At 37.9% G+C, this 19,655-nt stretch overlaps 1 protein-coding gene and 1 long non-coding RNA gene across 2 annotated transcripts; one reads left to right on the top strand and one right to left on the bottom strand.

The window, feature by feature from the left end:
* Positions 1-1,049: 1,049 nt before the first annotated feature.
* irs2a (insulin receptor substrate 2a) lies at positions 1,050-18,600 on the top strand. Its single transcript, XM_081394594.1, has 2 exons — positions 1,050-4,546; positions 15,981-18,600. The coding sequence occupies exons 1-2, from the start codon at positions 1,432-1,434 to the stop codon at positions 15,983-15,985; spliced, it is 3,120 nt and encodes a 1,039-aa protein (XP_081250720.1). The 5' UTR covers positions 1,050-1,431; the 3' UTR covers positions 15,986-18,600.
* Positions 8,521-14,241, bottom strand: LOC308686222. The gene is made up of 3 exons (XR_014029543.1): positions 12,038-14,241; positions 11,654-11,812; positions 8,521-11,466 (listed from the first exon to the last, which is right to left on the bottom strand). It is a non-coding gene; the product is annotated as an uncharacterized lncRNA (long non-coding RNA).
* Positions 18,601-19,655: the final 1,055 nt, after the last annotated feature.

Genomic DNA, 19,655 nt, shown 5'->3' with positions numbered 1-19,655 from the left:
TATTTTAAATGCTCATTCGATTATTTATGAAATGCAGTTACTAGTATAACCAAACTAAAGAAGTTGGTAAAGGTGTTCATGTTCAACTGAGAGTAGAAATATTAAGACCACGCAAACATTTGGCTGTGGTTTATAGGCATATGTGTAGCTATGGCTACAAATTTGTTGGTCTCACAGCAATGCTTGCATAATCTCACTAAATGCAAAGGTCAGTTTTAAACTTGAACTGCCTATAAACCATGATGCATTGAGTTCAATGTATGATATTTATATTCTTGCGTTGTTGCAAATGACCATGAGGTGGCGTGTTTTTACTTCTACGTGCTGCCCACTTAAATTTTCTTCTGGAACAAACAGATTTCTGCCATTCCAGAAAGTTCCTAGTCTCGCTAAGGCTCTAATATGAAAACCAAGAGGATTCTATACAAACCACCTTTTCGATGGCTTCAAATAATTCCACGCAGAAAATCCATATGTGTGGCACCACAGACGCAAGTTTCATAGTCGACATTCATTTAAAAAAATCTCTATTTTCTTTATGTTATGGTATGTGTAACGCTAATTCGCAGTCACTGTTGCTGGACAGGGACACCCCGAGTGTGTAAAAATAGACCATCATATGCGTTATGTAACACGCAGCACGCGCACTACGACTTCACGCTTGTTTACAAGTTAAAATGGACTCCATGCGTCGATCTTAATAAATTACATGCGTTTTCTTAATCCCTCGAATACGTTTTTTTCACTGTCTGACAAATTTTAAATGAACATTGAGTCTGACTAAATTAGAATTCAGAAATAGCTAAGGATCTTCTGCAGTTTCTGTCGTCATCGCATGGTGATGTTTAAAGCCTGTATCGAATGTGTTTGGAGTCTGTAGGTTTAAGTAAGTAACATGCCGATATATTTTGCTTACATTCAAAACTAGTTTTTCTGCGACATTAAAACACTTTTTTTTTAAAGCTAACCTACGTCTCTGCATCACTAAAGTGCGTACAGTAGATAGATTTGTCATCCACACAGCTCTGTTTGTTTTAGGAGGAGGGGAGAACAGCTTGAATGAAGGGGGATTTGCCTATACACGTCACGGATTTGTCAACGACCCGTCAATCATTTCGCCTGACCAATGAATCCAATGAGCAACCCCATTCGTTGGCTTAGCAGGCACGCCTCCTAAAGATTGCGCCGCCTTATATGACTGTTTTTTTTCTCTCCCACTGACCCAAGATGGGCTGTGTGCAACGTCACATGTTGTTGTTTTTCTTAAGCTCAGTCATTCTGAGCGAAAAGTTATTTGCTGTGAACAAGAAAACATCGCATGGTGAAACAGCGCCGAAATCTCCACTTCTCGGATATTTAAGTTAAATCTCTTTTTACTGCGGATGGATAACAAGTTCTATAAACTTCAGTAAATAAATTGTAAACGCAAGTATGGCAAGTCCGCCTATTAAAGCGGGATCCTCGTTACCAAATGACAACAACTTTCATTCAAACAACATCAGAAAATGTGGATACCTCAAGAAGCAAAAGCACGGACATCGGCGCTATTTTGTTTTGAAAGATCAGAGTGACGGACTCCCTGCGCGGCTGGAGTACTACGAGAATGAAAAGAAATGGAAAAACAAGTCCACTGCCAAAAGAGTAATTTTTCTCGACTCTTGTCTGAGCATAAACAAGCGCGCTGACGCGAAACACAGGTATTTGATAGCTCTCTATACCAAGGACGAGTATTTTGCTGTTGCTGCGGAGAATGAGCAAGAGCAGGAGAGTTGGCACGGAGATTTATCTGATTTATTAAGTAAGGGGAAAATGTGTGACAGCTCCGTTTCTAGTTCGGCATCATCTTTGGTGGGCTTCGACGATGGAAATTACGGCATGATTACAACGGTGAATGCTGCGTATAAAGAGGTATGGCAAGTTAATCTTAAAGCAAAGGGAATTGGGCAGAGCAGAAATATCACTGGAGTTTACAGACTGTGCTTATCAAGTCGGACAATTAGCTTTGTTAAACTTAACTCGGAGGTGGCATCTGTGACCCTGCAGTTGATGAATATACGCAGATGTGGGCACTCTGATAGCTTTTTCTTCATTGAGGTGGGCAGATCTGCCTCTACTGGACCTGGAGAGCTGTGGATGCAAGCAGATGATTCTGTGGTGGCACAAAATATACATGAGACCATTTTAGAAGCTATGAAAGCGATGAAAGAGCTGTCAGAGTTCAGACCACGCAGCAAAAGCCAGTCAACAGGATCAAATCCCATATCTGTACCCACTCGGCGGAATTTTAACAATTTACCCCCTAGTCAGACAGGGTTGGTGAGGAGGTCAAGGACGGACAGTACAGCAGCCACATCTCCTGTCACCAAATTTTCTTCTTGTCGAATACGGACAGCGAGTGAAGGGGAAGGTACCATGACCAGGCCGGTCTCCATATCAATATCTGAGAATGGAAGCCCGATAGCTGTCGGCCGGAACCACATGAGCAGATCTAATACTGTCTCGGTGGGCTGCCGGACATCAGAACCATCACTGCTTCATCACAGCAGGTCCATGTCAACGACAATGTCCCACTCGCCCCCATCTGCTGTAAGCCCATTAAGTTTGTCCTCAATCAGTATTAATGGTTCCATCTCATCCACAGTACATAGACCCTCCAGCTGCAGTGGTTCTGTTTCTGGGTCACCTAATGATACTGGCTTCCTCTCGTGTGACGATTACAGTTCTAGCCCAGGGGATGTGAGGTACAACCTAGCAAACAGGAGTGACACACCTTCTTCTCTCTCCAGCACACCACCTTCAAGAGAAGCCAGTGAGCTCCATGGTTATATGGTGATGGACAGGCCATCCAACTCCCAGAACAAGATGTGTCCAACTAGCAGAGACATATTTGACATGGATATATACAGGAAGAGGACGTATTCTCTGACAACCCCGCGGCAACAGGTAGCACACTCCCAGCTATCCTCAGCGTCACTTGATGAATACATGCTGATGAGGGCTGCGAACAGGAGAACAAATTCTGCATCTCCGAAGGTCTCATACCCAGATGATTATGGAAAAATCGATATTGGCTCTAACAGTAATGTGGGTGATGACGGCTACATGCCCATGACGCCAGGCATGGCACCTCAGTGTGCCAAAAATGACCACTACATGCTCATGAGTCCCATGAGTGTTTCAGCACCCAAGCAGATCATTAACCCGAGGTCACATCCTCAGCCAACAGGCAGTGGCTTCACTACTAACTCACCCAGCAGTGGATCGCTAGAGGATAGCGGGTACATGAAGATGTGGTCTGGATCCAAGTTTTCACTGGAGAGCTCCGATGGGAAAGCAGTGAATGGAGAATACATGAATATGTCGCCGGCTGACACATATGTCTCGCCCACACCACCAGATTATTTCCTGGGTCAATGTGAAACAACACAACGATCCTCCCCATCTCTAAGTATTCGCTTTAACAAACACCAGGCACCTAAACGGGCAGAGGATGACCAGTATGTTTTGATGAGTCCACAGAGCCAAAATCCAACAGAAGAGGCCAACAGGGTTTCTGCCCTGCCACCTCTCCGTCGCCCTGACGGCATGGCACAGATAGCAAGAGTCAACAGGCCCAATAGGTTATCTTTAGACACTCTGAGGATGCTTCCCAGCATGACTGAACATCCTCTCCCTTGTGAGCCTAAAAGCCCTGGTGAGTACATTAACATAGACTTTGCTGCTGCTACACAGTACTCTTCTCCCTCTATGGTTTCTGTGGAAAGCCAGGGTTCACTGTCCAACCTCGGCCAGGGATCCCCCCTCTCAGACTACATGAACCTCAATCAGAATTTACACTCTCATAAACTGAGGGAAGCACTTAACAGTCCCCTGAATGGAATGCCAGAGCTGGCTGAATGCCCATGCCCACCTGATGAGGGGGCTTATTTCCTTAATGAACGGAGAAACTCACCATGCCCATCTGGCACAGGTAAAGACAATTACACTGAGATGAGTTTCAACAATGGTCACATCTCACCTCCATTCCTGTCTGAGAATGATGAGAGTGCTTCAGTCAGCCCCACTAGCAGGGTTCAAAAGCTGGACCTGAGCGACCAGGGGGTGTCAAAAGGAATTGGTGCGTTATTGTTGGCTGCCTCCTCTGTAGACCCAAACGGAGGAGCGAAGGTGATCCGGGCAGACCCTCAAGGCCGGAGACGGCACAGCTCTGAGACTTTTTCATCCACCACCACAGTTGCACCTGTCTTTCCTTCCTTTGCACATAATGTTAAGCGACACAGCTCTGCCTCAGTAGAGAATGTCTCTGTCCGAAGCAGTGAAGGTTCTGATGAGGAGTACGGGTCTCCCATGTGCCGAGAGACTTCAGCTGGTTATCAGAATGGACTTAACTACATCGCCTTAAACCTCATAGAGAAACAAGAGATGGGCAATTGTGAAAACCTTATGGGCTTCAAGACTGGTGGTTGCTGTAAAGCAGGAATAAATGGATTACATGCAACTCCATATGTGTGTCTGGGATTCAAAGAGACTGCAACCACTGTACAAGGTGAGTTCAGATAATGTGATTGGCTGTTATGATTCAAAAAGATGACTGGCATAAATATTTATATACTGCAATATGTATATGTACTAAACTATGTATAACATATATATATATATATATATATATATATATATATATATATATATATATATATATATATATATTATAACATTTAGAGTTATAATAAACACAAAACATGTTATTCTAATAGATTATATATATATATATATATGTATATAAAAATATTTAATAAGCATTTATTAAAATGCTGCAATATTTTAAAAGCATTTAATTTGCAACTCTCTATAGTCTATTAGCATAACATTTGTTTTTTTTTGTGTGTTTATTATAATTGGAAATGTGCATATTATAGATATAGACACAACTGTATCGAAATTATATGCACACAGTAGGTTACTTAAAGTAATTAAACAAAACATTATTGCTGAACGAAATAATAATAAGTAACTCAAAATATTTAGAGAGGTTTGCACCTCTGGCTATTTGTCTCAGTATATGGGGCGTTTATGGCATTGATAAGGTGTTTTTCATTCAGAGGAATTCTAGAGAAATTTGAAGCATGAGAGACGTGACTGTGTGAGTGCCCGCGCGCGGTAAACAACCCAACTGCGCAGGCACTATGACGCTGCAGTATTGAGCGGTGCGCGCACGCTTGTTTATTTACCCCAAACTCGATCAAAGCTGGCTTTTTACAGACCAAAGTGCGTTAGTGCTTAAACATTGTTTTAAGGGCTATAGGCTTGTGTATAACGGAGCTATTAAATAGATCTGTTCTCAGAGGATGGATCATGAAGCACTGAGGAATGCGAAATGTTGTTCTGAGGCATTTGGCTCACGTGCTCAGCAGTATTTTCGTTCAATAAAACGTATCGCCTGGTCGACCTTTCCCTTAATTTTGTTATGCCCTGTTCACCCTATTTGGTCAAACATGAAGCCAAATTATTATAATTATAATTATTATTATTTTAAATAAAATTCCCCATTAACAGGGACACTTACCTAAGTTTAAGAAGGATTCCCATGTCAAATATTCCTCACACATGACATATTTCCTGCAAAAGTGCATGTGTTCATTTGCCTACTTGAATCATATCATGCGGGTGTTTGTGAGATTAAACTGCGGTCACAAGCCGTAACAATATGCTGCTCTTAATAAAGTACAGTGCCCTATGGCATTTTCCTGTGCACTGTTTTTGCATAGCACACAGAAGATTGAATGTGCACGTACTGCACATCGCCTGGTACTCCCATATTTCCATAACGCCTCAATTGGAGGCAGTGTTGTGGGCCAAAATTATCCCCAGTGGTTAAATGACTGTTCATGGCTGGTAGTTTTCATTGCAGGCAGCCTGCAGTGTAAACATCAGGCCGAGGATGGATAGTGGACAGCACAGTGAGTTTAACTCTTTCTTGTCTTGAGTACTGAGCCTTGAGAAAAGAGTGGGCAGGAGGGGAGTAAGAGCTAGTTTGCATTGTGTCTCTGAAATGAACATGTGCAGCCATGTACACGGGTCGGCTGAGCAGAAGAGGGAGGGGAGGGCCTGATGGAGGCTTAAGTCATGTGCTTCAGTCAGGAGGAAAAACAAGCCAGGTGGTTGTTTGTGGGGTCGTTGTCAGGTAATGATGATGTTTCACGCTTGGAATGCATGACTGGGTAAAGGTTGCTGGGAGAGGCGAATACTCACTTGTTTTGGTCTCTACTCACTGCCAGGACACATGACAGCATACAGTGTGTTGACAAGAGCTTGTTTTGATGTGTTTTAAATCATAGAATGCCAGAGGCTGTCAAAATCATGATGCTTTAATTTTTGTTTGTCCTCTAACTCTGATGCAGTTATTATTATTATTTTTTTTTTTATGTAGAACAAATTAAACAGCTCTGGTGAAAACATAACGTATTAGTTGAAAATTGGTATCGTAGTTGAAGAAAGAGAAACCCCATAATGAAGCAGTGCAGGTGCTTCATTTCTCAAAATTACCTGTCAAAAAAAGCAGCCTGCTGTGGCAGTACCATGATATGGTATATGATATGATATAGTCATGGTATCACATTTGTTTACTGGTAGTGTTTTGATTCTCTGTTGGATTTATCAGTAAAAATTTACTTGAGCACAGGAGATTTTTTGCTAGGGATCGCAGTGAGATTTGCTTGTTAAATAGGCACCTCCAATTCAAGAAATTGGTTTATTATGTTGCCTTATTTACAAGCACATTACTGTGCAGAATTACTAAATGCAAATGGAAATAAATGGAAAGAATACAAAAGAAAAGTTCCACAAAATAATTAGCAGGAAAAGAACATGCTTGTTTATTCAGAATATTCTGTTTACTCCATATTCCATATTCCAATTGCTATGGAGCATGTAAACATCTTTTTCAGAATAAATACTTAACCAGAATATGGACCTTAATTTAAAATTTCAAGCATGTAAACAAGGTCAATGTCATTACCTGTTTCTCCCTGATTCGATTGTTTTGTAGTTAGGCTATTTGTTTAGCCTGGCAAGCCAGACCTACATCAAGATGTTAGGTCTGGCAACTCACCATTGGCACGGCTCAATCCGAGGGGCGGGATAAACGGTTGTCTCTCAAAATCCCTCTGCACGCAATAGGTTAGCGCTACAACCAATCAGAGCAACGAAGAAGGCTAGTTGGTATATTAAACTTTTGCCGTATCCAGTCGGCAAAACTCCCAACACATCTTCCTTTTTTAAAAATGACTTAAGTGCCGTTCTTTGCTCTTTTCTCAAAGAAAAGCTTAACTCCAAGTCCTCCAGAGTCGCGGCCAAAGCCGAAAGACCGCTGTTCACCAGCAGCAGCAGCCATTCTTTGTTTTCAAGCTATGGTTTTCAAGTAGCAGGGAACCGTCGCAACTCTGTCGTCATTATGTTAAGCCCGCCCCGCCTACTCTATACTCGATGTGATTGGCTTGACCTGAGTTTGGTTTTTCCAGCTCGAAAGTCAATGGAGAGTTGACTACACTGGCTGCAAAATAAATTTTGCTGCCGCTAGGGTGCGTCTAGATTTCTAGGCTACTATTTGTTAACATTGACATTTAAATGTAGAATGTCTCTGTGATGAATTTGTAGCTTAACACGTCTCTTACTGCTCTTGTGGTTTTATGAACATGATGAGTTGGTTGACTTTGTACGTCCCTCAATTAACACCATGCTATACAATATATATTTTGCTAAATGAGACTTGTATACATTTAGACATTCTACATACAAAAGTAAGTAAAGTGTTACTCCAACCTTTCAGAACTTTCAGTTACTGAAACTCTTTCTCTCTGAAATCATGAGAAAAGAAAATATGAAAGTGTTTTTTAAATTCAGACAAACCTGCACATTTTAAGTAGTGATGCACCAAAATAATTGTTTTACAGGAACACTAAAACCAAAATAGCACTTTATGCTATTCTGGGTGTCTTTTTCTCAGGTGATTGCAACTCTGGCATCATTTTTGGTCACGGTGATGTGCGTCCACCCTGCTGACATGTTTACCTCTTGTACTTTATCTACATTGTGTAAACGAAACTCTGCCACAGTCAAAATGTGTCATCAGAGAAGTGCTAATTGAATATCACTGTTTTGATCAATGATTTTGTCCCTCAAAAACAATTTATGCCTAATAATATTTTTTTTACTGTTTCGGCTGACTGTTTTTGGTGTCTGAAATTTTGATGCATCACTAATTTTAAGGTGTGAAATGGTACAGTTTATATTTCTGGCTGACTGTGAATGTGTATGAACAGCAGAATAGATCACACATCCACACAAACATTTTTGTGTAACTTTAGCACAAGGACAGTGAGTGTGCATTTTCAGAGAATTTAGTTACTATTCCACTACTCTTTTGAAGCTAGAAGCTCTGTCTTTGAAGCTCTTTCTCTCCCTCACATTCCTGGTGTCTGTTTATAGAATAATTTCTTACTATTTCACTCTATGTTGTTGTTACTTTCTCCTCCCACATTTAGCTACTTGAAGAAACTACTTAATTACAACTTTACATCTTCATACCACAACAACGTAAACACTGGTCAATTACCATAGAAAGTATTTAATTTTTATTTATCATGAATGATAAAGCATGTATTACACTGAAGGCTAGAATGCCTACTCTTTCTGTTCACTTCTTTTGTGATTTCTTTCTTTCTTTAAATGCTGTCTGTCAGTGAAGAGGGGTTTTTCAATCTATTGACTATTTGTGTGAGTCTAAACTGAATATTTGGCCAGACATTTATTTGTTTTTTTTTTTCATTAGGGGGTGCTTAATGTCAGCTCCCTAGACTTTGCAACTCTAATCTGAGCTCTAACTTTAACCACGCTGAGATTTAAGCAACAAAAATTGTTAACCCAAGCAGTTCTCTCAGATTCTCTACCTCTGCAGAGCTGGCTAAACTAGGCCGGGATGTTCCCGCCTGAGATAGCCATGTCAACACTGTCAGTGTTACCCACATTTAGCCAGGAGCAAGAGGAGATTACTCTTAGGGGAGAGTGGGGGATTAGACATTGTTCAGCGGCTTGTTTTGAGGCGGATGAAAGGAGCATTGACTCAGACATAGACAGTCATTCATGCAGGTTCACAACAACCATGTCCTCATGTAGACGTCACAGCATTTTCAGGATGATTTTGCACAGCCTCATTTGTTTTTGGGTGTCTGACAATTAAAGGCCTAGATTTTAACTCATCGCAGTGGAAGTTTTTTTTTAACCCGTTATTAAATCTACAGCTTAGACTCTTTCTTACAGGACTCAGTTGCTCACTTATTCCACAGTTGGAGGTGCTGTGACATCTCTATCCAGTGATGCGCAAGCTAGCAGAGATGCTATGTCATGCGTGCATTAAATCAGCATTGCGTGACTATTACCCGGTTCCAAGCATCACTCACTGCTGCCTAGAGCTTTCAGCATTACAAACTGCATTATAGGCTGCAGACATGGTTGTTGGTACCTCCATCACGCAAACCCTAAATCTCATCAGCTGAATAAAAAAGGGAGGGTCACCATCCAATTCATCTACTTGCATGCAAGCCTGAGCCTTTTGGCAGTTGTAGCTTTGCATCCTTGCTGCTCATTGACCCTGAAACATATTGGAATTTGTGTAAATTACCCAGGATTAAATTAACCAAGGTTAACCGAGGTTTTAAGCTTTAACTATTGTTATTTCAGGCAATCACATGAGTATACCCAGATAGCAAATTGGCTTTGGGCCGGATCTGGCTAAATTTCGGCTGAGATTTTGGCCCACATACCGCATGGAATTACGGTCCAAGGTTGGCCCAAGTGCTGTTTGCCGAAAGTCAACCAGATCAATGCCGGAAGCAGACCAAAACTCACCCAGAGTTTTACAATGTACCCAGATATTATCCAGAACTGGCCCAAAACAACGCCATAATCCCCAGATATTATCCAGAACTGGCCCAAAACAACGCCGTAATCCCCAGATGTCAGCCAGACAAAGGCCAAACTGCCACCAGCTTTACCCCAGAACTCAGCCACAACTTATCCAGAAAACAGCCATAACGGGGCCAATATTATACCAGTCCCCAAAACTGAACCAGAAATTATCCCTGTGTAATACTTATATATTGTGCAAGGAATAATAAAATAATGACACTACACAAATGCAAAGTACAGCATTTTATTGAGAGGGGAAGAAAATCTCAGCCAGATAAGTGGAAAAATAAAAACTACAGGAAAAAGACAAGATAAACCAATACTAGAGTTAGGCAAAACAAAAGCAACACATATTCACAATACAAGAATAATAAAAAGACAGAGCACTAAATTAAAATGTTACAAAAAATAATGCAATTATGCAATTTAATAAAAAGTGTATGTGGCATGCTTAATGAAATACAGAAACAAACCAAAATACGGTGGCCGAGAGATCTCAACACATGCAAAGTGGAAAAAACACCAGCAAACTAAGAAAACATCTTCATCAGTTTGACAACACACATGCTGAAAATACTCAACACAACCAAATACAAAAATGCGCTGCAAATAGCATCTGAATCTGATCTGTGATAAGTCTGTTAGCGCATTAGGTCCAACCCCCTTTGGGCGGGTTTGAAAGGGTGGGAACTATTGCTTGTAGTCTTAACAGAAATCCCCCCCCTTACACTTCCTCCGACAATGACGCAAAATTACGATTTTTGCGTCATTGTAGGAGGAAGTGTAAAGAGGTAAATACGGATTTCTCTCGTCTCAGGGGAAAATGAGAAAATGTTGCACGACCCTTCAATAGTATGACTGGGTTTCTAACATTGCAAAGCTTAATGCAAATGGGTGGAGTGTTCCTTTAAGAAAACAACAGTTTCACAACACATGCTGCAAATACAATACAACCAATAAATAATAATACAAAATAAATAATAAAAAAACACTACTGTAGATATTTGCGTTGTTGGTCTGCCATTTGCAGTACGTTTGTGTATTTGGTTGTGTTTTGCATACTGTCAAACTGATGAAGATGTTTTGTAAATTTGCTTGTGTTTTTTTCTATTTTCATGCATTGTCTTCTGTTGCAGCGTGTTGAACCCTCTCGGCCACTGTCCAAAAAATGCAACAGAAACAAAGCAATAAATTAAATTGATACAGACAAAGCAAAAGTGTCATGCATAAATCATAAAGTACAGAAACAAACTAAAAGCTGGTTATAAAAGACAAATGAAATACATTTTATATTTACAGATGTGCAAAAAAAATTAAAATATAAGTTGCAACAATGCAAAACAGATTCCCTAATAACTTAAAATGTGTGGTTTACATTTTGCAAAGGTGTCCTCCTTTTTTCGCCACCCTCGCGATCACCAGCTAGATGAAACCACCTTTTAAAAACTTTTTCGACCTCCAACTCAGATGTCTGTGCACACACAGGATTACTTCTTACAGCCTCTAGAATAGGAGCATACAAATACAGAGTTAAAAAATAATTTTAAATAAAATTAACAATAGACATATAAAGCATTTGTATCAAAAGACACCACCAGTCAAATTATTAAAACTTTCAACATTCATTCATGACATGAGGGAATAGTCATGAAGTTCCAGATAGACTTAGACACAACAAAAATGCACTTACCAATCACAATGTTTTTAGGCTGCAAGCTTTGGAAAGGTGTTTTTCCATATACACTTCTCCAGTTTACCACTTTGAGAACGTCATTTTTGAATGCTTGCCTCATAATCCGCCAGACGTGTCCTTTAAGTCGACTACACCCAACAATCCCAGTTCAAGTACCTGAAATATTTTTAAAACATGCCATCACTATTAAGTCAAAACACTAAAACATGCTAATATCGATATTATATTTACCAAATTAGACAAATATAAATAGTTTTTGTTATTGTTAGATTTTTCATGTTTTAGATTTATCACACACACCATTTAATTACAACAGTAATTACAACCAGACTTGTGAGTGATAACAGCATGCAACTGTGCATTACTGACAGTGTTACCTACCACTTTTTGTCTTGTTACTGGACATGATCGAAGATCACTTTCCAGGGAAGTTAATGACCTTAAGTCTTCAATTGGAAACAGTTTTGGTCTTTGACTTTGGTTCTGTGCCTCCCGAACGTTGTTTGCTTTGAGATCTCGCACCATCCTTACAATGTTCTTCTGCTGCTCCATAAGGATTTCTTGTTTAGATATTATGTCATGGAGAAGTGCTAAAACATTAAACACAGGTATTGAAAGGGTTTAACGTTACCACACCACATCTGCTATGACATGAGCCTTACGCTAACAGTGAATTATATGATAGGAAAAAAAAAAAAAAAAAAAATCTTACATCTTAAAGGTCCCGTTCTATGCCCCTTTTCACAAGATGTAAAATAAGTCTCTGATGTCCCCAGAGTGTGTATGTGAAGTTTGAGCTCAAAATACCCAACAGATCATTTTTTACAGCATGTTTAAATTGACATTTTTTGGGGCTCAGAAAAACGAGCCGTTTCAGTGTGTCCCCTTTAAATGCAAATGAGGTGCTGCTGGACGACACAGGGGGCGGAGTTTCATGAGCTCGTGCTCAGTCTGTCAGGAAAAATTCATCTCACGGAGTGATGATAATATCAGAAACTCTCAGTAACGGCGTTTATTTCGAGTCGGACAATAATGCCTACAGAGTCAGAGTGCTGTATAGAGATGAAACAGGTATGGTTTAGTAGTTTAATTACGGTTATTATAACGTATTTGTCATCTGCTTGTAGGCTATGTATCCATTATTTATTAATAGCCTACAAGTCTGCTGTCTGAATGATGATCAAACATGTACTGATGAGTTTAATAAAGTTTATTGTACATCACACAAAAGATGAAGCGTCAGTTTTACTTCAGAAAATCACCGTAAGAGCTGAGTAAACACAGTAGGCTAAGTTATAAGAAGTGCGCAAGTAGCCAGTAGAGTTGAGGGAGCATTCCTGTGGGCGGAGGTTAGTCAAGAAACGGTTCTGGTGACATCACTAATGCAGGATGTAGAGGTGTGTAGTCCAATCGAGCCGTTTTTTGTAGTCAACTTCTGTTAAATAAAATATCTCGCTTGGCATTGAACTTTGAGCTTTATAATTTTACAGATATTATTTATGCTCTAACAGCAACATTACACACTAACTAAAGTTTGAAACATGGAATCGCATGCAACGGGACCTTTAATCGGTCATCGCTTGAGAGGCTTGTTCTCTGTGGTGTTTCATGATGCCACAGTGATTGTATTGCTGTTCGGGAGACTGTAAAGTTGTATACTGAATTAATTTATTTTCCCAAAGATTCAAACATCTTGTTGACTCTTTTAATAGCCATTTTTCTCATGTTACCTCGCTCACTGTAAGCCCACATATGTTCATATAATAAGCACTGTAAATGGGGGCTTAATTCTAGACCCTCTAACATAAAAGCAAATAAAATCCAACCACAGAAAACAACCAAAAAAGCCTATCTAGTAACGTTACTGCGCTATAGATTAAAATCTACGTGTTAGTTTAGATATTTTAAAAAGTATCAACTTACCTTGATCATGTATTAAAACTCCAAAAGAAAAAACCAAGATAGCGTGATTGTCGAAGTTAGAACAGAGAATGTCTAATAGGAGACGGGCTCTGGTTAGAACGACAATTTGAATTTCACCGCGAGACTGCGTTGGAAAAATATGAGTTGCTGAATAACTGCTACGTAACTTCCGGATCCTCTGGTAGGCGGGATGATGTCACGGGGTGCACTCTGGGAAAAGTAGTCCTTCTTGTAAAGCGGATTTAACGCCGTATATGTAAATCCAATACTATTTCCATGATGCATTGCAAACTGCGTCATCGTATCAGCAACAACAGACGCGCATTGACCCATCTGCCGAGCAAGAAGACTGCTCTAAAAAACAGTTTAACCATGGGTTTTTTTAGTAAAACTGTCGTTATACTGTACAAATGGTAATCAATTCGCCAAAACTTTTTTGTGGCATTTTGATTACCATTTGGATAACCACAAAGTACTCATTCAGTCCCATTCAATCTTTTGTCTTTTATGATGCTGCTGATTGAACCATTTTTCTTTGTCTTCAAACATTTTGCAAACATCTCATGTTTTTGTTTTGTTTTGTTTTTTTTTCATTCTGCACATTGTCACCTCCTTAACTGCCCATTAAAATAATCTTGCCAACAGTATAATCAAGTCTTCTTTCCTTTAAAAAAAAAAAGAAAAGTCTTCTTGCCTCCTTATGTGTAAAAGTCTACTATTTGAATAAATATCTATAGGTATTTTTAACTAGGCCTATAATAAACAGATTTCATTTTATTCTTTTTGACAAAATTAACCTTATAATTATGTATAAAATATGAACCAATTAACAACACATCTTACACAGCTATTTTACAGTAGAGCACATTCATACCAGAGGTCTTTTATTTGCTCTTCTACCAGAACCCAACCAGATCTCAGCCAAATATTTTCTAATTCTGGTAGACCGAGCTCAAGCCAGGGCTCAGCCAAAAAGATACAATTTGATTTTTGTTTCTTTTGGTTAGCCAGACTCCAGCCAGAGCTTAGCCTAGTACTGTTAGACACAGGAGTGTGAAAAAAACAGTGCCAGAATTAAGCCAGAAGTGCCTAATTTAAGCCAGACTCGGCCCAGACTTTGTTGCTATCTGGGTACCCACAGACAATGCTTTGTCAATGCCTTACATTCAACTTCAAATTGCAATTATTTATACTGTTTACTACAATATTAATTCAAATTAAGTTTAAATTCAGGAATTGAACTGGAATATAAAAAGCATTCTCAATTAGGCCTAAATGTTGAATGGTGCACCACCCTGCTGCATTGACAAAGTTTCATCATGACCTGATAGTTACTTTCAGTTACAAGTGTGGTTTATGACTTTATTTCATTAACTTTTTAACAAGTCTGGCAATATGGGAATTTAGTCTTATAGTCTTTTTAACAGATTCCATGTCTCTATCCTTGACTATATGGTCTCACTCCACATTATCTTGAAGCAAGTGTATTAAACATTCCTGAAGAGGACAGTCCTCTTGAGAAGTCCACATTATTCTTGAAGGATTATGGGTTACTGTTCTATTTTGCTTCAAGAAACAAATATTAAATCTTACACAAATGTCATGTGTAATCATCATCTTTGCTCCAGCCATTATCACTGGCTGCATCTTAGGCCTATCTCCCATTCGCCATCTCCTTTCATGTAAATTAAGGTGAAGTCTGAAGTGCTTTGTCATCATTTTACCAGTCAGTTGTCAGATTATGTGATTCATACTCTTCAGGATCACCCAAGACCTAGCAAAGAAAGACCCTGAGATTTCCTCCATTTCTTTGGTCTGTGACTATAATTCCAATGAGATTATCAGGGAATTATATAAGGATTAGCCCATCTGTGGACAGTAGATGGTTAAGACTGCTGCTAGCTCCATCCCTCCTGACATGATACCCTTTCCCTCGCTTATCTGAGAGAGGTTTAAATATGACTGTGCATCATGGGTTAATCACTCATGCTGGTCTGGAACTGTCACTAAAAAATGTCATAAAAAGGAGGTACATTTAATAATAAAATAAAATATGAGAAGTTTTTTTTTCTTTTCTGTGTATGCGCATGTTTTATTTTAGAAAACACAAGTGTCAAAAGGTATTTTGTACTGAGCGAAGAAAGAATACGATCTTTGTTGTGAGTACCTTCGGGTTTTAATAGTGTTTTGGACATATTTTTAATGGGTTTAGTTCATAAAAAATTTATTTGTAAAAGGCTGCTGGATAACGTTCAAGATAATTTGACGCCAGGGGTTCTACTACAGTGCAGCTACAGTTTTTCTCAACAATTTTACATTCTCGTTGCTTGTGGTTATACATTTTTGTTTCAAATGGAGCTTTAAAGATATCTTCTCTTTTTTTCCTCCCCCTTACTTTCAGATTGAGCAAGGCAGAGGTTATTCCTCCTGGTACTGAGGGAAAGTGGAAGCTCAACCAGTAACTAGACTGGACTGGACTGGTCTGGTCTGGACTATGCTGCTGTAAATGAACTGTGACCTTTGCAACTCATCCTAAAGCTGAACGTCCGATGGCTGGGTTGTGATTATTCTAGTGAGGCCACTTTAACATGCTACTCCTGCACCATTTTTCAGGATCTACAAAGCTGCTGCTCTGTTGGTAACAAGAGTCACGAAACATACATGCCACTTCACTTGTATGTTTGAACTTTTAATTGTTGTTGATGTGAACACTTATGTTAACAATAATTGGAATATAGTTTTCCCTGAAATATGTAATCTTCATTTACCTGACATAAACAACTGTAAGGTTCTTATTAACCCATCACATGAATAGCTACAGTTGTGGTATTTTAGTCATTTTAAATGATGACTAAAATATTTCCACAAGTCCTTTCTTAGGAAAAGACTTGTACTGATGTATGTAATTTAGAAGAGATAAAGAATTCCTACTTATTTTTTCCTCAAATTGAATGTTCTCACATGACCAATCCAAAGCCTTACTCTCTGTCCGCAAAATTGCGACTACTTATCTGGACCTAAACAATGAGAAAATATCAAAACGTGATATTTATTGTATACACTCTATTTTTCTAGATATTTAGTTTATTAAATAAAAACATAAGTTGCTGTATAATGGTCCACTTTTTATATTCAGAGTGTCTTACCACATAATCAGAGGTGGTTATTGCAAATAATAATTAATATCTAAACATTATTAGTACATATTATATTTATGACCAAATATGGTCAACCTTTAAATCCTATGTTTTCTCAGATTCATTGTCACTTTCTCACGTTGTTGCATAAAACATGGCCATTCCATGTTCCTCTGCCTCAAGAATTGCATTTAACAGTAATATAATATATGGTAACAGTGACTATTTCCCATTTAGCATGCACTACTAGATGGTATCGATGCACATGAATTTTGACCACAGAAAATGCCATAAGACACCACCTTCGGCTAAAACAGAAAGAGTAAAATGGAAGTTAATCTCTTAAAAAATATTATTAACAGAATTGATAGTTTTTCCAGACAAAGGCTTATTTCAAATGAGCACTTTCAGTTTTTTAGATGTGTGGGTCCAGAATTTGGATGATCATTTCTGTTCCTTTCTGTGCATCACTACTTGACCACAGTTTAATAGTTGGTGACTGTCTTAATATGCTCACATTGGCTCTGTGTTGATAATATCGTAGTGATGTCTCATTCAACTAGATTGTAACACATGACACATCTGAATGTAGAGCACAAAACCCACTTAGACAGTATGAGTGAACAGATTAGTGGGGCAGAAAAAATGATCACAACAGGAGTAATTTTAGTCATTCTCTGCTTTTCCCTGAATGTTGTGAACTAGGCTAAATACAAAAATGTGATCAGCTTAACATTTTCATGACATTTAAGTTCCTCTCCTACACAAACGGCTAAGCAAATAAAAAAAATGCAAGATACTACACATTGCATTTGTGAAACGTAATTTGTTCAAAACGTAATAAATCCCTTATCTAAAAACACATGTATAGCACTGATATAGACGTGTTGATGCTTTTTAAAATTTTATGTTTAAAGTCCTAAATAAGAGTGACACATGACACAATGCTACTTTATTATGTAATTTCTTGAGGTAATGGTACTCATTCTTCTTGATTCTTAGGAAGTTCTTGCTTCTTGGGTAGCATTAATTCACCCTTTGTATATGCAATTCTTACTAATCAGATTAGTTTACAAAGTGGAACCAAATGTATAAATATTATGTTAATATATTTGTTAAAATATTTTGCAGAGATATTGAATTTATGCTGTTTTGTACATTTCATTCTGCCAACTTTTAAAACTTGTTTTATTTTTCTTTATGAAACAAATCTATCTATCTATCTATCTATCTATCTATCTATCTATCTATCTATCTATCTATCTATCTATCTATCTATCTATCTATCTATCTATCTATCTATCTATCTATCTATCTATCTATCTATCTATCTATCTATCTATCTATATATATATATATATATATTTAACAGTGTTCTTGAAGATCTTGAGTCTAAGTATAAATATCTATGAAGAGTTCAGATGCAAAAGCCTCTAAGTGCCATCTGAAATTTTCTTCTTGAATGATCATTTTTATCAAGCTCGTATATTTAAGTTCAGTAATTTCACTTAAATAGCAATGAAAATGACCTATTAATTGTCATTTAAGTGAAACTACTGAACTTAAATAAACGAGCTTGATAAAAACGATCATTCTAGAAGAAAATTTCAGATGGCACTTAGAGGCTTTTGCATCTGAACTCTTCATATATATATATTGTTTGTATGTATCAAAGGGTTAATATATTTTCAATATTTGCCAGGTTTAATTGAACAAGCTGTCTTCCATTGTACAAATATCATATACTGTTTATTGTCATGCTGTTAAGAGATCATTTAAAATATTCTAGATAAATATTGCTTTTGTTTGTGTTGCAAAAGAGTCACATGCAATAATACAAATGATAAATATTGTTATTTAAGGAAAATAAAATGTTTTATTGTTGTTTTGTTTCTTATATCCTTTCTACAAAACCTAGAACACCTAGTGATGCAAACTTGTTATATAAACATACATATTTTGAAATTATTCCCACCTCTTTACTGACACTGTGTCCCTAAGCTTGAGGGTAATAGAGGAAGGAACACACAGTTCATTCATAAACAAGTAGACAGATTACTTCCTGTTGAATGAGCAGGACAAAAGCAAGTGTTTTGCTGTTCATATCATAATTCCCAGGCTCGAATTGATATAACAGGATGCTAATGAATCAATATATTCCATGTGCTAGACTGTGAAGTACAGTCCAGATCCACATGCAGGAAGCAAATAGAGCAATACATCCTTCCTTTTCAATATCTGGATCATTCCTAACAGAGTACCTTTTGAGTTATTTAAGTTAACCCCTTACCCCTTTTTGAGAATGGACATTAAAATGCACTATTCAAGCTTAAATGGTTGTAATTCAAGAATGCTTTGGAGTATAGACCTAAGTTTGGTCTTGTATTAAAGGTAAAAAAATAGCAGATTATTGCTGAAATGAAAGCACTTCAAAAAATTAAAGTATGAAAAAGTTATGGAAGTTTAAATTTACATTAAATCAAATATAATTTATTTAATATTTTTATTTTATATAAAATATATATTTTACAAAATATGTTTTACAAAAAAATTACTATAAAATCAAAGCCAAATATCTAACCAAGTTGTGTTCCAAATTTGAAGTTGATATCACAAAAAATGAAGTTCCCATGAGATTTTGTTTAGGCGTATTACCAAAAATAGCCACCGGGTGTCATTGAATTCCATTGAATTTTACTGTATGCATTCTACCATAACAAATTAATACATTTCTGTCCAAATATCACTTCTGTCACAAAATATGGAATCTTGAGACTCAGACCTTTCTGACAATATGTGTTTTCAAGATTAGAAAATATTCTGATCATAAATTATGAAACATAAGGATGCCCAAAAGGGGAGGAGCCTGATAAAATAATTTAGAGTACCGTTTCTATGGTAACACAATGTCCAATTTCAAAACAGTTTTCACAGGATGA

This window comes from Scardinius erythrophthalmus, assembly GCF_964197995.2.
Source record: "Scardinius erythrophthalmus genome assembly, contig: HAP1_SCAFFOLD_47, whole genome shotgun sequence".
Taxonomy (NCBI): Eukaryota; Metazoa; Chordata; class Actinopteri; order Cypriniformes; family Leuciscidae; genus Scardinius; species Scardinius erythrophthalmus.
This window is presented reverse-complemented; position numbering and strand designations above follow the sequence as displayed.